This window comes from Lepidochelys olivacea, assembly GCF_965140295.1.
Source record: "Lepidochelys olivacea isolate rLepOli2 genome assembly, chromosome: 8".
Classification (NCBI taxonomy): domain Eukaryota; kingdom Metazoa; phylum Chordata; order Testudines; family Cheloniidae; genus Lepidochelys; species Lepidochelys olivacea.
The window spans coordinates 29,111,794-29,129,136 of record NC_140418.1 but is presented as its reverse complement, the minus strand read 5'-3'; the positions used below and the strand labels follow the sequence as shown (position 1 = coordinate 29,129,136).

General features: G+C 41.1%; 1 protein-coding gene across 2 annotated transcripts in view; it reads right to left on the bottom strand.

Annotated features, from left to right (window-relative positions):
* Positions 1-17,343, bottom strand: part of TENM2 (teneurin transmembrane protein 2) — a 996,821-nt gene that overhangs the window by 121,622 nt on the left and 857,856 nt on the right. For both annotated transcript variants that reach the window (XM_084636387.1, XM_084636388.1), the window contains 3 exons: positions 13,664-13,858; positions 5,331-5,531; positions 1,695-1,880 (listed from right to left, as the gene is read on the bottom strand). In XM_084636387.1, the coding sequence (XP_084492513.1) occupies positions 1,695-1,880; positions 5,331-5,531; positions 13,664-13,858 (582 nt within the window). The remainder of the gene's footprint in view (positions 1-1,694; positions 1,881-5,330; positions 5,532-13,663; positions 13,859-17,343) is intronic.

Below are 17,343 nucleotides of genomic sequence, written 5' to 3'. Positions count from 1 at the left end.
CATCAAAATATAGGAATATATTTCAAAAGATTACAAAGCGAAAAAAAATCAGCGCAAGGTGGTAAACCTTTTTGGAAAAGGTAATTACTGCACACTTTGACACAGTGCAGGGATTACCGTTATTGGGTTTTTTTAAAGTGTGAGATTAAACAGCACAGTGATAAAATATCCTGATTATCTTGGCAGAAGATGTGATAATGGGGCAATAGATGCAGAGGGCAAAAGTAGAAAAAACACTCTGCATGTAGGTTGGTGACAAACTGCTGAATCACAAAATCTTTGATTTAAATTATTATATCATCATACCATATCTGAAGCATACAGCACCACAATGTAAAATGATATGCCCTAAAAATATGTAGGCCACATTTAATTAATTAATTAATTTATAAGGGTGTATATTTGGTATCCAATCTGTATGCGTTTCCCAAAAGGTTTATACACCCAGAGAGATTCAAAGGTGGAACTTAAAAGAAAAGCAGCTCAAGGGGTGCAAGATTTTGACCACAGTTTTAGTTTAAGAAAAAACAATTCACGAGTAATAGGCCTGTCCCATTAGGGTCCACAATTGCCATGAAAATTTCAATTCACATGCTTCCTCTCTGTTGGTAAATTTATCAATGTCTTTTTTAAGGTAATTAAAATAATTTCATCTATGTTTCTAACTCACTGGACTTTTTAAAGAGAATTTGATAGTCAAATAAATAATATGGGGAATGGACAGATTTGACTGCAAAGAGAAAACCACACTGCCTCTAAAGTGCATATTCTTTCAATTTGCATACAGATTCTTCTGTTCCATAGTGGTTTTCCTCAGATTTCTTAGTAGACATAGACCCAGTTAGAAATATTCTCTTCCCAGTTTTGCTCACAGCAGAGGGAAAATACAATTTTCAGCCATTTTAAGAGAATTTGAATAAACATTATACTACCTGATTTTTATGAGAGTGAAATAAAGAACTGAGTCCACAATAACTCATTCCTGTTGAAATAACATTTAAGTGGTTTTAATTTGAAATTATGTTATATACACATAAAATCTTTTTTGGAATTTCCCAGGGTGACGTATCACAGTTGAGATGCAATCATGTTAGTCATGGCACTCTGCATGATGCCAATGCTATACTAAGCAGCATGCTATTAGGAATGGGTACATCAGCATGCTATAGTACTGGCTAAACCCTCCCATGCTGTGACTGTCTATATGCAAACACCATGCCCACTGTCACAGCACAACGGGGCAAAATGTTAGGGAGCTATTTCTGTAACAACAGGAGCACTTATTCTCCCTCAGCTTGACCCCTGCTCTTGGTGGGTATTGTGGTGATGTGGTTTGGATGTGATATATAGTAGCAGGGAAGCATTGATGCACCAGACCAGGAAATTAAAAAAGATGCTATTCACACAAAGAAATGTTTAGTTAAGTTTAAACAGCTTGGCTCTGATGATACCTTGATGGACCATTTGTTACATCTCTACTTGTTAATGTCCATTAGGTTTTTTTTTTTCCCCCCTTCTCTTTCAAATTAAGTTCCTCTGCATTTTACCCTGGGTTTTGAGAGGCTGAGCTGATGTTTAGAAGCACTAGGGTCCTTAAAGGAACAGCCTATTACAATACACAATAGTAACTATGTTTCTACAATTTATGAAAAGAAAGCAATATGTGCCTGTTTCGGTGCCTGTCGTTTGCCTACCAATGGTGCAGTGCTCCCCATTCCAGCCCTCTCTGCATTCACATTTCCCATCTTTACAGGTTCCGTGTTCCGTGCAGCGGGGATGGCACACACGCTGGTCACAGGCCACTCCTGTCCAGCCTTCTTCACAGCGACATGTTCCGCCAATGCACACCCCGTGCGTGCCACAGTCTACGGAACACACTTCTGGTGAAAAAAATAGAATTAGGATTACAACTGAGCACTGTGATTGGGAATGGGTCACTAAACATGTGGTGAAAAGTGACTAGAATTGGCACTTTGTTTCTGTAAACTATATGCAGAGTGTGGCATGCTCATATGCCCACCAAAATGAGACTTTGCTTTTTATTAAAAATCGCCCAAAATAACACATGCTGCTAATTTAATGCAGGACTGACAGTGCTAGAGACAGTGTCTCTTCTATTCAGGTGCACATAAACTTCTTCATGCTGCTCCAACAACATGCCTCTGTCCTGGCTTTGAGGGGCTCTTTCTATCTATACAGTAACCACCCCCCATGGCACCGTGTCTCAGAGCCCAGATCAATTGACTTGGGCTTGCGCTATGATGCTAAAAATAGCAGTGTAGATGTTCCCATCTGAGCTGGAACCTAGGCTCCAAGATCCTCCCTCCTCCTGTACACTGCCATTTTTAGCCCAGCAGCATGAGCCCCATTTGACCCAGAATCTGAAACACACTGCTGTAGATCTTTTTTTTTTTTTTTTTGCAGGTACCCTCACATCGCCCTGCTGTGATTGCCAACAAGGGAAATAATTAGTGGCAGCTGTGATGGGTGTGTGAAGTGGACGTTTGACTGCTAAGAACTAGACTGAGGTCCATGTAAACTCATTCCATGAAGAATGACAACAATTTGGGGTCACTCACAGTGGTTTGAACTGGTAACTAGGAAGAGAGGGGCTCTGCATTCTATTGCCAATTCCCTGAGTCTTTCAGTCTCACCCCCACACACTAGCTTTTACAACTCTGGGACAGTGACAGTTATGAAGTGGGTTCCAGCCCACAAAAGCTTATGCCCAAATAAATCTGTTAGTCTTTAAGGTGCCACTGGACTCCTTGTTATTTTTGGGGATACAGACTAACACGGCTACCCCCTGATAGGGAGCAGTATGACTGCTCAGAGCTCCGGTACGAAACTGCAGAAAAACCTGAGTGTCTCTGGATTAAGTTTAGAAGTGTGTGCAACAAGAGTGATGTAGTGGTGGGAGTCTGCTATAGACCACCGGACCAGGGGGATGAGGTGGATGAGGCTTTCTTCCGGCAGCTCACGGAAGCTACTAGATCGCATGCCCTGATTCTCATGGGTGACTTTAATTTTCCTGATATCTGCTGGGAGAGCAATACAGCGGTGCATAGACAATCCAGGAAGTTTTTGGAAAGTGTAGGGGACAATTTCCTGGCGCAAGTGCTAGAGGAGCCAACTAGGGGGGGTGCTTTTCTTGACCTGCTGCTCACAAACCGGGTAGAATTAGTGGGGGAAGCAAAAGTGGATGGGAATCTGGGAGGCAGTGACCATGAGTTGGTTGAGTTCAGGATCCTGACGCAGGGAACAAAGGTAAGCAGCAGGATACGGACCCTGGACTTCAGGAAAGCAGACTTCGACTCCCTCAGGGAACGGATGGCCAGGATCCCCTGGGGGACTAACTTGAAGGGGAAAGGAGTCCAGGAGAGCTGGCTGTATTTCAAGGAATCCCTGTTGAGGTTACAGGGACAAACCATCCCGATGAGTCGAAAAAATAGTAAATATGGCAGGCGACCAGCTTGGCTTAATGGTGAAATCCTAGCGGATCTTAAACATAAAAAAGAAGCTTACAAGAAGTGGAAGGTTGGACATATGACCAGGGAAGAGTATAAAAATATTGCTCGGGCATGTAGGAATGTTATCAGGAGGGCCAAATCGCACCTGGAGCTGCAGCTAGCCAGAGATGTCAAGAGTAACAAGAAGGGTTTCTTCAGGTATGTTGGCAACAAGAAGAAAGCCAAGGAATGTGTGGGCCCCTTACTGAATGAGGGAGGCAACCTAGTGACAGAGGATGTGGAAAAAGCTAATGTACTCAATGCTTTTTTTGCCTCTGTTTTCACTAACAAGGTCAGCTCCCAGACTGCTGCGCTGGGCATCACAAAATGCAGAAGAGATGGCCAGCCCTCTGTGGAGATAGAGGCGGAGATAGAGATTCCCCGTCTCTCCCAGCGCCTGCACTCCAGGGAACAGCTCTATCTCCCAGAGGCTACTGAAGCCAAACCGGGAGATTGTAGGAACTAAAAGTCCATCAGTGCAGTGGGGCTAAGGCAGGCTCCCTACCACTCCCGGATGCAGTCCGCACATCCCTGCAGCCCCTGTGGGGGGGGGGGGGGCAGGGAGTCTCCGTGTGCTGCCCCCACCCCGAGCACTGACTCCGTAGCTCCCATTGGCTGGGAACTGCGGCCAATGTGAGCTGCGAGGGTGGTGCCTGTGGGAAGGGGCTGTGCACGGAGATCCCCTGGCTCCCCCACCTAGAAGCCATTGCCAGAGAGCCGCCGGAGGTAAGCACCACACTCTGCACCCCAACCCACTGCCCTAGCTCAGAGTCCACATCCCCACCCCTTCCCAGAGCCTGCAGCCCCCACCCCCTCCTACACCCAAACTCCCTCCCAGAGCCTGCACCCCTCACACCCACCCCAACCACTTGCCCCAGCCCTGAGCCCACACCCAAACTTCCTCCCAGAGCCTGCACCTGCACCCAAACTCCCCCCAGAGCCCACACTCTGCATCCCCTCCTGCACTCAAACTACCCCCAAAGCCCACATCCTGCCCCAGCTTGGTGAAAGTGAGTGAGGGTGGGGGGAAAGTGAGCGACGGAGGGAGGGAGGGGAGATAGAGTGAACGGGCGGCGGGAAGAGGTGGGGCGGGGCTGGGGCCTTGGGGGAAGGGGTGGAGTTGGGTAGGACCTGGGGCTGAGTAGGGGATTTGGGGATCCCCAAAATGTTTAAATTAAAATGGGGGTCCTTGGGTTGCTGAAGTTTGAGAACCGCTGGACTAGAGCACTCCTCTCCCACACTAGCTTCACCCAGCACTCCCCCTAAAATAAGGCAGGCAAGCTTTCTTAACTCGTCTGTTGGCTCCTGATAGGTTATTTTCTCTTACTAGCCCATCTAGGCCATCGAAGGGCTATATCTTGTTGGTACCCTGGCCATAGTGAATATTTCCTAGGTTGTGCGTATCAGGGCACCTCCAGTTTGGGGCAGAGAAGGCCTGATAGATATCACAATTCTGAAAGTATTTTAAAATTATTCCTTATTAGTAAAAACCCTGTTGTTTATGAATGGGGACACTGAGACACAAAGAGGTGAAGTGACTTACCACAGGCCACAGTGTCAGAATAGGGAAGTGGAACACAGTATTTCCTAGATCCCAGTCCTGTGTTCAGAACACTACAATGTATAGTATCTATCATGTAGCTGCTAATTTATAATGACTAGAGTATAACGAACTGTTCACTGATCAGATGCTGAAAGAGTAATGTAAGTCTCATGTAAATAATTTGTATTTTAAACTTGTATTTGATATTCAAATGTTAATCAGTATAGTAAACAGGACAGGAAGATTATTGCAAAGCAGAATAGAAATATTTTTCTTACCAACGGAGCAGTCAGGACCCATCCAGTTAGGATCACAGCTACAGAGGCCTGTGTCAGAGAGGTATGTCCCATGGCCACTACATTGGTCTGGACACTGGGCTCTGGGAAGTTCACAGTTTAGGCCACCCCAGCCTGGGCTACAGAGACATTCTCCATTCAAGCAAACACCTTGATTGGAGCAGGTTGGATCCAAGCAATCAACTGAACAAAGAAAACAAAACAAATACTGTGTGAATAAAGGTTGGTTCCTACAGTGTATAGTCTGGATGATACTGCTGGATGGATCAGTGCTTGTTAGTTTATACTATTGCAGTGAATACACCAAACTCTTGCAGTTGTTTTTTAGACCATTTATATCTGTTTTGAGAACTGGTGAATATAAAATGTCTTTCTATTTGCTAGGACACAGGCTCTAAAAGTGGAAAAAATAATTTACCAACTTTAACTAATTGTTATGATTGTTACCAACGTTATAGTACTGTAAAAGAGAAATATTATTAAACCAATGTTACACATGGAAAATGGAAGCACAGATTTGCAAAGTGACTTGCCCATGGTCATAGAGATTAACATTTTCAAAAGCACCTACATGACTTTGGAGCTCAAGTCCCATTTTCAAAAGTGACTTGAATATTTAGGGGCCTAAGACTCACTGACTTTCAGGTTCCGTTAGGCTTTTAAGTCACTCATGAGCTTTTGAATATTTTATTCATAGTCATTGGCTGAGCTGTGATTCGAACCTAAGAATCCCATTGCCTAAACCCTGTTCCAACCAGTAGCCATGTTTCTTCTCTTAACAAAAGCCACAGATACATCTTCCCCATTTCTCAATCTGAAAAAACGGTAATTGCTTAAAATGGGATTTTTTTAAGGTGGTGGAAAGACATTGCAGGTGTCATCTTGGATTTCACTGAACAATGGGATGCTATTGCTGTATCAGAAGTGAACTCATGGTGACATCATCGTTTTCAAGGTGTTTACCTTATATCAAGCATTTGTTTAAGTGAACTGCACTTTATTGTAAATGTCAACTTAAAGGTTTATGAACAGCCTTCCACTATGGAACTGATGACCAAGATCAAACTGATGTCCTGAATAAAATGAATTAATGCCACGACTAGTGTATATTAGTTCACAACTCAAGAACTAAGAATGATTGGCATTCGCTCTTGAGGCAATATGAAGTTCGGAGTGTATAATGAAAGTGATTTATCTCTCATCTTTTCCCAAAGATTATCTTTCTAAATGAAGGAAGAGAGAATTTCACTGAACCCTGCATGAACAATACCTGATCCTTCAAATCTCAGCCTTTGCCATAAACACAAATGCTTATCAAATTATTTTAAGACATTATAGAACCTTTAAACATGAGTATATTGATCAGGTACTATGCACAGGATTGAAGCAGACATGAATTTAGAGATAACAGGAGTCATCAAAATTGTTTTGATTTTAATTCAGATTACAATACTACAGGAATAAATTACTATAGCATTTCTAGTGAGATTATGGACAATAATGATGGCACTGGCCACATTTTTTCAAATAATTTAATATTCAGTTAATTGGTTTTGGAAATATAACACATTTCACTATTTATAGGCAAACCTAGAGGGTTTGGATGTTAAGTTCAGATAAGCTTCCAATAATTCAGAAGTTTATCCAAAAATTTCTTTGGTCTATAAATCAAGCTGGACATTTCAGAAGAACAGAGTCCCACTTTTGAGATGTTGGTACTTTCTGCTTTTGGCAGGATCCAAAATACTGTCAAAAGTCAGAATAGTTTCTTTCGTGGTATTTTGGTATTTCTTCTCAATCCAGCACATAATTTATTTGTTAATTTTTTATTAATTATTATTATTATAAAAAGACCCTCCAAACTAACTTTTAATGATCCTCAGAGCTCATCCTGACTCTGGGGAAAAGATTACAGTTTGGTGAATTTTATCTGTTATATTTAAAAAAAATTTTAGAATGGACAAATCCCAAAGTTTATTTTTAAAAAAGAGATCGGAAAATGTGTGTGTTGTTTTAAATTTCTGCCTTGAAGTACAGATAGCCATAAAAAGTATTGTTGAATACTGATGTGGGGTAGCTTTTAGGAATGTATAACAATCCACTTAAAATTGAAGCAATAATAAAAGCAATGCAGAAAGAATGAAAAATACATCCCGCTTACAGATGAATTAGCCATCTTTCCACTTTCTTGAATTATGGTACAACGGCAAAGGAAAAGCAGTCGAGATTTATTACCTCAGAATACTCCTGTCATCACCCCCCCCCCCACACACACATATTTTATGGAATAACTTGCGCTAAACCTCTCTATCTATTGTTCTAGATAAATAAATTTTATAACTATTTAAAATCCATCATCTGGCTGAGCAACAGCATTCAGACTTTAAAGGAGCAGTGAGTTTAGTTTGGCTTCAAATCTTGTTCCAATTTTATACAATGCTTTTAGGGTTGATATCTAGGGCCAGATCCTCAGCTGGTGTAAATTAGCAGAAATTCATTCACTCCAGTGACGCTAAACTGATTTACTCCAGCTAAGGTTCTAGCCCCACATCTTCAGAAGGGGGTTATTTATTTAATAAGGATTTAGAAATGGAGTCTCCGTGGTGTTTAAACAAAGGATAGTGTGCTTTAGCAGTTAAGTATGTGAGACTTAGAACCCAGAGCCCCTTGGCAGCTTAGATCATTAGAACTCATTTAGTGTTGGGCTCTCTGTAGATTTGACAAAAAGGGTAGAGAATGTAATTTGTATCCCTAAGGGCAAAAAAAGAGGTCAAGGAGTTTTCGGAACAATATGTACTCTAAACCTCCAAAGAATCATGAATTACACTTATGAAGTTAAATGTCATTGAAAAATGACTCAACCATGAAGCTGACAAGAAAAACACTGTTAACTTAACCTAATTTGTCAATTTCACTTGTCTCTCCCCAAACCATATTGAATGAAACCTGACAAATATGCCGTTTCATTTTCATGTGCAAATTTGTTAATCGAGCAAGAGTGTTTATGCAGCAAAAATTGTGGATTGCAAATATCGATTCCGGTGCCACCGCCATTTCAGGTAAATTGTTTGAATGACATGACTATGATGAATATCAGAAATAAAAAGCTAACTGGAAGAAAAAAAATGCTGACCCACAGCTGCTAATTCCATTTCCCAGTTGGAAAATGGCATATGAATCAAACTGACCCATTCTTTTCAGGCACACAAATCAATAGAAGAGATTTCATACTTTAATATAAAATCAGGTATGTTTACCTGTTCCGTTGTGCAGTTAATTCATTTAGAAAATTTAAATAAGACTGGGTGAATGCTTAAACTGTTGAGAAACCATTTCATATTCCATCCTTTATTCAATAGCTCCTGAATTAATGTGTAAAATATTTACTGAAGGGAAATAATTTTGAGGTAGCAATATCATTGCTATGGAATTTTTATTTTATTTGCCAAATGATATATGCAAAAGGTTATTTTAACCTTTCTTTTCATGTTATTGTCCCTTCCAAGTTTGCAGTTAATACAGCTTGCCTTCTGCAATCCACTTATCTTTTAAAAACCTTATCCTTTCAAGCATTGCTTATTAAATCATCTACATCCTCCTTCCTAACATACAAATTCACTGCTCAGAAACTTTGTTAATACACAGTTAAAGTTGATTGGCATTCACACCCTTCCAAAATGTTCAGCGCAGGTATTACTTAAATACTCTGAAAACCAGGACAAAAAAGAGTTAAGGTTGCCCCTCAACCTTAAACTCAGCCCTTTCGAGCTGGCAAGAGACACTGTGGATATATTATCAGAGTGGTAGCCGTATTAGTCTGGATCTCTAAAAGCGACAAAGAGTCCTGTGGCACCTTACAGACTAACAGATGTATTGGAGCATAAACTTTCGTGGGTGAATACCCATGCATCCGACGAAGTGGGTATTCACCCACGAAAGCTTATGCTCCAATACATCTGTTAGTCTGTAAGGTGCCACAGGACTCTTTGTGGATATATTATGAAGTATGTTTCAGCCAGGGCTGCCTTATCATAAACAGATAGGAGGAATGACTAAGTAAGAGTGCTACTTTACGTGCTGTGCCCCAGATAATTGTATTCTCTCGTTGCTCTACAGGGGGCGCTTCAACTGCCTTCATTGTGTTAGGGACAACTGTACAGATCGGTGCAGGAATTATTTGCAGTAGGTCGCCACAGCTCATGCTACGATATGAGGAAAGGTGTCTCTCCACCAAACGGATCACAAATACCTCGTTTCTGTGCTGTGTTAGGTTGCTTGTAGAAGCAGAGAAGCACAATAGTCTATTCTTGCTCTGAGGATTTGTAACAATAAGGTAGCATATATGAGAGTGCTCTACAGGGCAGAGGAGATGTTCCATGGGGAATTCTTAGACCAAAGGGTCAAAGGATGGTAGCATCTGGGGCGATCTTTATACTCAGATACCAGCTCTGCCTCCTTCTGCCCCTTATACAGATATTGTAAGTATCAAAAAATGTTGATGTCACATGATTTTTAGGGGGGCTATATCTGTGGCAGCACTTGCTTAAAGGGCCTCAAATTTGGATCACTAACCCTACTCTGAATCCCCATGAGGCAATCTGAGTAAGTATGGAAAACTGGCTGCTGAAATCCACAAAGTACTCTAAATAGTAAGTTAGCCTCACCTTAACTATATTGATGCCACAACCCTTCTATAATTTCTTATGACTTTTGGGATTACAATTTATAATTAGCCTAGAATTTAATTAATGGCAAATGTTTATGGAATCCCTAAAAGACTCCAATACGTATTTGGGCAAAACGGCACCTAGAATGCTGTGTTCTGCTCTGGAAACCTCAGAATCAGAAAGATGCAGAGAAATTGGAGGGAATCTGAAGAAAAGCAACAAAAATGATTAAGTGTCAGGAGGAACTATTTCATGAGGACAGCTACAAATTAATAAATATGTATAACCTGGCTAAATGATAAAAAAGAAGATAGGATTGGTCATAGCTGTCTATAAGCTTATAAAAACCAAGGTAGGAGGGGAATTGTTTAGTGTGGCACAAAATGGAATTAATAGGGTGAAATGAAAGACAGGTAAGTTTAGGCTAACTATCAGGAAAGCCCTCCTAATACTGACATCTTTTAGATTATTCTTTTGAATCTACCACATTTTACCAAGGGATGAGGTGGAATCCCATAACTAATTTTAAACTAGACTGAACAAAAGGTAATGTTTGTATTTAATGGAACGTTCCTGCACCCTGGAATGGGATGGATGCACAGAGATGTGCTTTAATCAGTCTTTTCTACCACTGCTGATTTCTATGCAATTCCATGAGAATGTCAGATATATTTGGGCATTTTATTGTACAATGTTGTAAGAACCCCCTCTAATCACCTACTGCCAGCTGAACTGTAAATTTCCCTTTCTGGGAGTTCCGAATCCCCAACCACTTCTGGCATGATCCAAAGCCCACTGAAATCAATGGAAAGATCTCCACTGACTTTTGGATTAAATCCTTAATCCATATGGTGCTGTAAACAATTCCTGGGAGAAGGTGACAGGAAAACACTCTATAGCAGCTGGTTTAATTAACCCAGTGTTGATAGTCTAGTAGTGACGCTAAGGATTATGGGCATCTATCTGGTTCCAGTGAAGTAAATGACAAAAATCCCATTCACTTATGAGGATGGAGGATCTGATCTTTCCAGAACAGATCTGAAACACAGTGGTACTGGGTGGGGAAACCCTGTATTTTCTCCAACCATGTTCTTTGATGGGAGAAGAATTATTTACTATCCTATGAGATGAATTGGTGCTCTCAATCTAGTTCCTAGCAGACAGACACCTCCTACACCACAGTTAGACTGCTCAGTAGAGAGCCAAGGATTGAATTGGTATGGTCACAGACCTACCATCTCAACCCAAGCTGAAACACTGGCCGATCCAGATGAACTAACTTGACTTGAACTTGAACTTGAACTAACGCGGCCCTGTTGTGAGGATAAGCAGAGGACTTCAGAGATGTCTATCTAGGAACCCTCTGGAGCAGGAGTGGGCAAACTATGGCCGGGGGGGCTGCATCTGGCCCTTCAGACATTTTAATCCAGCCCTCGAGCTCCCTTGGGGAGCCAGGTCTGGGGCTTGTGCTGCTCTGGTACTCCAGCCAGGGAGTGGGGTCAGGAGCTTGCACTGCTTGGCTCCCAGAAGCAGCAGCATGTCCCCTCTCTGGCTCCTCGCATAGGGACAGCCAGGGGGATATGCATGCTGCCCGCCCCAAGCACCACCCTTGCAGCTCCCATTGGCCATGAACCGGGGGTGGTGCCTGCAGATGGTGTATGCAGAGCTGCCTGGTCGTGCCTCTGCATAGGAGCCTGTCAAGGTTCCTTCCCCACTCTGAACTCTAGGGTACACATGTGGGGACCTGCATAAAAGACCCCCTAAGCTTACTCTTACCAGCTTAGGTTAAAAACTTCTTCAAGCTACAAACTTTGCATTGTCCTTGAACAGTATGCTGCCACCACCAAGTGTTTTAAACAAAGAACAGGGAAAGAGACCACTTGGAGACATCTTCCCCAAAATACCCCCCCGAAGCCCTACACCCCATTTCCTGGGGAAGACTTGATAATAATCCTCACCAATTGGTATGGGTGAACACAGACCCAACCCTTGGATTTAAGAACAATTAAAATGCAATCAGGTTCTTAAAAGAATTTTAATTAAAGAAAAGGTAAAAGAATCACCTCTGTAAAATCAGGATGGTAAATACCTTACAGGATAATCAGATTCAAAACATAGAGAATCCCTCTAGGCAAAACCTTAAATTACAAAAAGACACAAAAACAGAAATATACATTCCCTCCAGCACAACTTATTTTACAAGCCATTAAACAAAAGAAAATCTAACGCATTTTCTAGCTAGATTACTTACTAATTTAACAGGAGTTGTAAGGCTGCATTCCTGATCTGTTCCCGGCAAAAGCATCACACAGACAGACCAAACCCTTTGTTCCCCCCACTCCAGATTTGAAAGAATCTTGTCCCCACATTGGCCATTTTGGGTCAGGTGCCAGCGGGATTACCGTAGCTTCTTAACCCTTTAGAGGTGAAAGAATTTTGCCTCTGGCCAGGAGGGATTTTATAGCACTGTATACAGAAAGGTGGTTACCCTTCCCTTTATATTTATGACAGAGCCAGAGGGGTTACATGCCGTGGCTTCTGGGAGCTGCTTGAGGTAAGCACCACCTGAAGTCTGCACCCCTGACCTCCCACCCCGTGCCCCAACCCCTTGTCCCAGCCCTGATCCCCCTCCCGCCCTCTGAATCCCTCAGTCCCAACCCAGAGCAACCTTCTGCATCCCCAACACCTCATTCCCAGCCCTGCCCCAAAGCCCATACCCCTACCCAGAGCCCTCACCCCCTTCCGCACCTCAACCCCCAATTTCGTGAGCATTCATGGCCTACCATACAATTTCCATACCCAGATGTGGCCCTTGGCCCAAAAAGTTTGCCCACCCTTGCTCTGGAACATTAAATTCCCTTTTTAAGACAACAATATTAAAAAGAGACAACGCTCCAATTTATCTAGGTTGCAACAGAAGAGATGAGGAACAAACGCCACTGGGCTTGATCTATGACCATATTTGGTGACGCCATTTTGTTAAACCCTCTCATTTTTGTCTACACAAAAACTGCGGCTACTTAAATTTTCAATACAAGGAGCTTTTTAGCATTCATTAAATTGGTGTCTTTTCTATGTACCATCTACTTTTCTATACTTCTTTGAGACTGTCTGTAACAAGAGTGATTTACCCTATATGATGCCTCAAGTGACATGGTTACCTGCAGTCTCCTAAATCCATCTCCTCTTTTTCTGCATTAACTATGACTGAAACATTTGCCTTTTGTCGGTTTTCAATTATGTCATTTTCTCTACCACTTTTCTCATTTGCTTGTTTCACCATTTTACATTTTTAAAATGTTCAATAAATATAATCCATTAAAAAAAAGAAAGAAAAGAATCATCTTGACTCTTCAATGAAAGAATCACTCAGATTTACCTGTGGCAGACAATTCTACCACTGCAGAATAATAAGGACCTTAACTACATGACAGATCAAAAAATATAATTTAAAGTTTCACAGGCCTGTAAAACTGGAAGTACCAAAATTTTGAAATCCCCTCCCTCCTCAGTACTCTCTGTTATAGTAGTTTTACACTACAGTATAATCATAGCATTTTCTCCTCTTTCCTGCCCTCCCTCCCGTTTAGCTCCACACACCACAAGACAAGCTCAAAGCACAGACAGAGTTTGTACTGTAGCATTTACCTTCCTCACAGTTTTCTCCTTTGTAGCCAACAGAGCAGACACAGTTTCCTTCAACACAAGAACCATGACCTCCACAAGAGGGATCAATACACTGGCTGATGGGTACATCACATTCTGGCCCTTTCCAACCACTGTAGCACAAACAGGTTCCTTTGGAATATTGTCCATTGCCACTGCACAGAACTGGGCAGGCAGCTAGAAAATGGAATGAGATAAAGAGAGCACATTGAGTCATATATGAAAGCCCATAAAAGTGTTCTAAAAATAAACTGCTAAGCTACTGATTGATAAATTTAAAGGTGTTAATTTAATGGAAAATGCTAAGTCAGACTTTAATAATTCAGTTTCTGATTACTCAAAGTATGGGTATGATTAATTATCTGAGGCTAATAAATACAAGCACACACATATGCTGTCGATACTCAATATATAGCTGCTATTCATTAGACTGTGGACTTAATATTCAGAATATATGGAGAAGTCTGGAATGATTATCAAGAACAAGTAAAAATGAATGGATTTGATTCTGATGTCACACTTGGTTTACACCTGAGTAATTCCTGATTTACAGAGAGTAAAGCTCTAATGATGTATTCAAAGTAAGTCTCATTGCGTGATGCTATACAACACTAGCTTGGCCAATATTTTTCTTACATGGTGTTTTTGAATGATCTGTACCCAAAACTTCATCATTTTTATTCCATAACTTTGGGCATCTTGGGCAAAGCAATAATTCAGGCCTACATCTGCATCACCTTCATCCTGCCACTAGGAGAAAGGCTGGGACTGAGAAAGAATGAACAGTGCAAATGGCAATTATATGAACTGCAGTGCCTGCCTAAGACTGAGAGGATGATTACCAGCCACAAAAATGGAGAAAACAAGAATGACAGACAGAGAGAGTCTTAAGAAGGGGCGAGGATGCATTACTTTGCCTGATATTGTTTGGTGGCAGTAGATCTGTTGAAAACTAGGACAATGTTCCCTCCTGTTCCCACTCCCCACCATGACTGGACAGCAACGCTAAGTTCTACAAAGTTAAAAACACTGGTGTACAAGAGCTGCATTCCATTTTTAAAAAGGCCTTTATTTGTATTATATGATTACTATTATTTTCCCCTTAACTTGAACTACCAGGAATCACTGAAATATCAGATGTAGAATGAAGAAATGAGTTCACAGTGGTACTTCAGCTATTTCTGCATACTACAATTGGGACCTAATACTGCAGTCCTACTTCCTTGAGTTGTCCCATTGATCCCATTAAGAAGACTGGTCCTATTTTGCAATAATCTATACCTTTTTAAAAATGAAAGGATTGATTAGAAGGAATATATTCAGACCAATGTTAATGTGACTCATTTTGTCCCTAGTAGTTAGTCAATATTCAAGGCCATGCAGGTTTTTCCCCTTAGAAGTGAAACTGACGATAGAGCCAGGTATCTGTGATGCAGTCAGATTTATTTACACAAAATGTACATAGTCCTGTTTCTCTGAACACAGCAGGAATCAAAAGGCAGGAGGCAGTTTCTTTACTCACAGTTCCAAGCCCCTTTCTAACCAGCTGTCTGCCTAAAAGCTGACCCACCCCCCGAGATGCTTCAAAAGAATTTCAGTAATTGTACGTTAGCAGAATTTCCAGTCTATTATCTTTTAAATTCATTTAAAAATGACAGATGTTCACATGCAAATTGCCACAGAAGGATATAGAGTAAGGGCCATGTGCTCAGAGACAGCCTCTGATTTTGCAATCCCCAAAATAGGCATGCAAGTATGTGTACTTACATCACTGTGTGTAGACATGTTCTGTACATGCACACAGATATTTGACTGTCTAACTGAGAAGCTGGGTGATCAAACAATGAACTGCATGCACAAATGTGAATGCATGAGGCCAGTTGAAAATTTGGTCAAGCGTCTTTGAATAAAACTTAAGTATCTAATTTTTGCTGGGGTCCAGCAACTAAATATTTACACAATCCAAACTTAACTCAGGTGAACCAACCACATTCGAGTCTACAAAACAGAAGTTTTGTGTGCCTGGGCTTGCAGACATGACTTTATCCCATCATCCTCCCATCCCTGAAGTGTGGGGAGGAGTTGATTTGTGGTAGGCTAGGTTTGCCACAACTTTTGCAGTTTGTCTCCTCACCCAAAATAGCCTTAAAATGTGTTGCTAGGTTTTTTTTGGGAAGGGAGGGGGGAGAAGGAGTGGATTAAAAATATTGAAAGAAAGAAAGAAAGAAAGATCTCTATAGCCAAACTCCACTTCCTCTTGGTTTTTAAGGTGAAAATTATCTTCCCAGTGTAACTTCACATTGTGAAACTCATTCAATAGGAGCCCAGATTAAAGATTTTTTAACTCTCTCATAGCACCTCTAACAGCTAATATAAATGTAGAGTATATGCTCTTCTGTAACACAGAATATAGCAACAGTAGAATTTTTATTCAGATTCTTAATATTGTTTCATTAACACTCAGTGCTTACCATAATTTCTCTCAAAAAAATCTGCATTCCCAGTGGTAGTGCAATACTTGTATGCTGTTTAGACAAAGCTGCACAATTTCCTAGTTATGTGTTTATATGATATATAAAGGTTTCAGAGTAAGACATTATATCTTCTGCAGTTTCCACAGTATGCATCCGATGAAGTGAGCTGTAGCTCACGAAAGCTTATGCTCAAATAAATTGGTTAGTCTCTAAGGTGCCACAAGTCCTCCTTTTCTTTTTATGATATATAAAGTACAGAACTGCCAAATTAGAAATGAAGTTCTTTATTATTCCACTGGGAACTGTAGTAGAGACAGATATAGTATGAATTTCTTACCAATGATCTCAAAGCTGACCTTCTGGGAATACTTTCTCCAGGGAATAATTAATTCAGCCTCGGTAATAACTCAAACCAGGACTGCCTCTTAACAAAGATTAAGCTGCTGCTACTGATATAGCGTGCATATCGTGTGAGAGGGAGATGGATTATTGTTCACAAGACCAACCATTTCACTCTCAGCATCAAACTCAACTGGAAATAAGGTCCCACTGCTGCAAAGATTTATGTGAAATAGGTCACCTACAACAACCTATTTCATAGATCTGCAAAATAACATTACAGTAAGGTTCTACTACCTGTATCTTTCTTGATTTTTTCCTTAGCAACCCAAGTGAAACATTTCAACAACACATGCTAGTTTATCTCTATATGAATCCTAGTGGGCAAATTCTGCCCTAATGTAAGCAGGTGAAACTTCTGTGTAGCTAATGGAGTTATCCTTTGCTAATGCTAGGGCTGAATTTAGTCCTACAGTCATATATCAAAGCCTTCCAGAATTTAGACTTAGACCAGACCTGGATGACTAAGGTTAGCTTCCTAAATCTTATTTAGGTTCCTGAATGTAAGTAGTCTCATTTTCACTCACTAATGCCACTGAAATCACTATAAGCTGCAAGCCTCAGCCCACCTTTATTTAGGAGCCTGATTTTAGGCACTCTGTTTGAAAACATCAGAAAGGTGGTACAAAGACGGTTTTGCTTGATCTAGTGCTTGCTAAAAATCAGAGATCAAAAGGGGTCAGAGAAATCAATGTTTCAGGTGTGGGGACTTCAGGAGCTGCTGGTTTTGTTTGACAAAACAGGCTCTCCTGAATTCTATTCAGACTCATTTTAATCAACCAGGTGCAC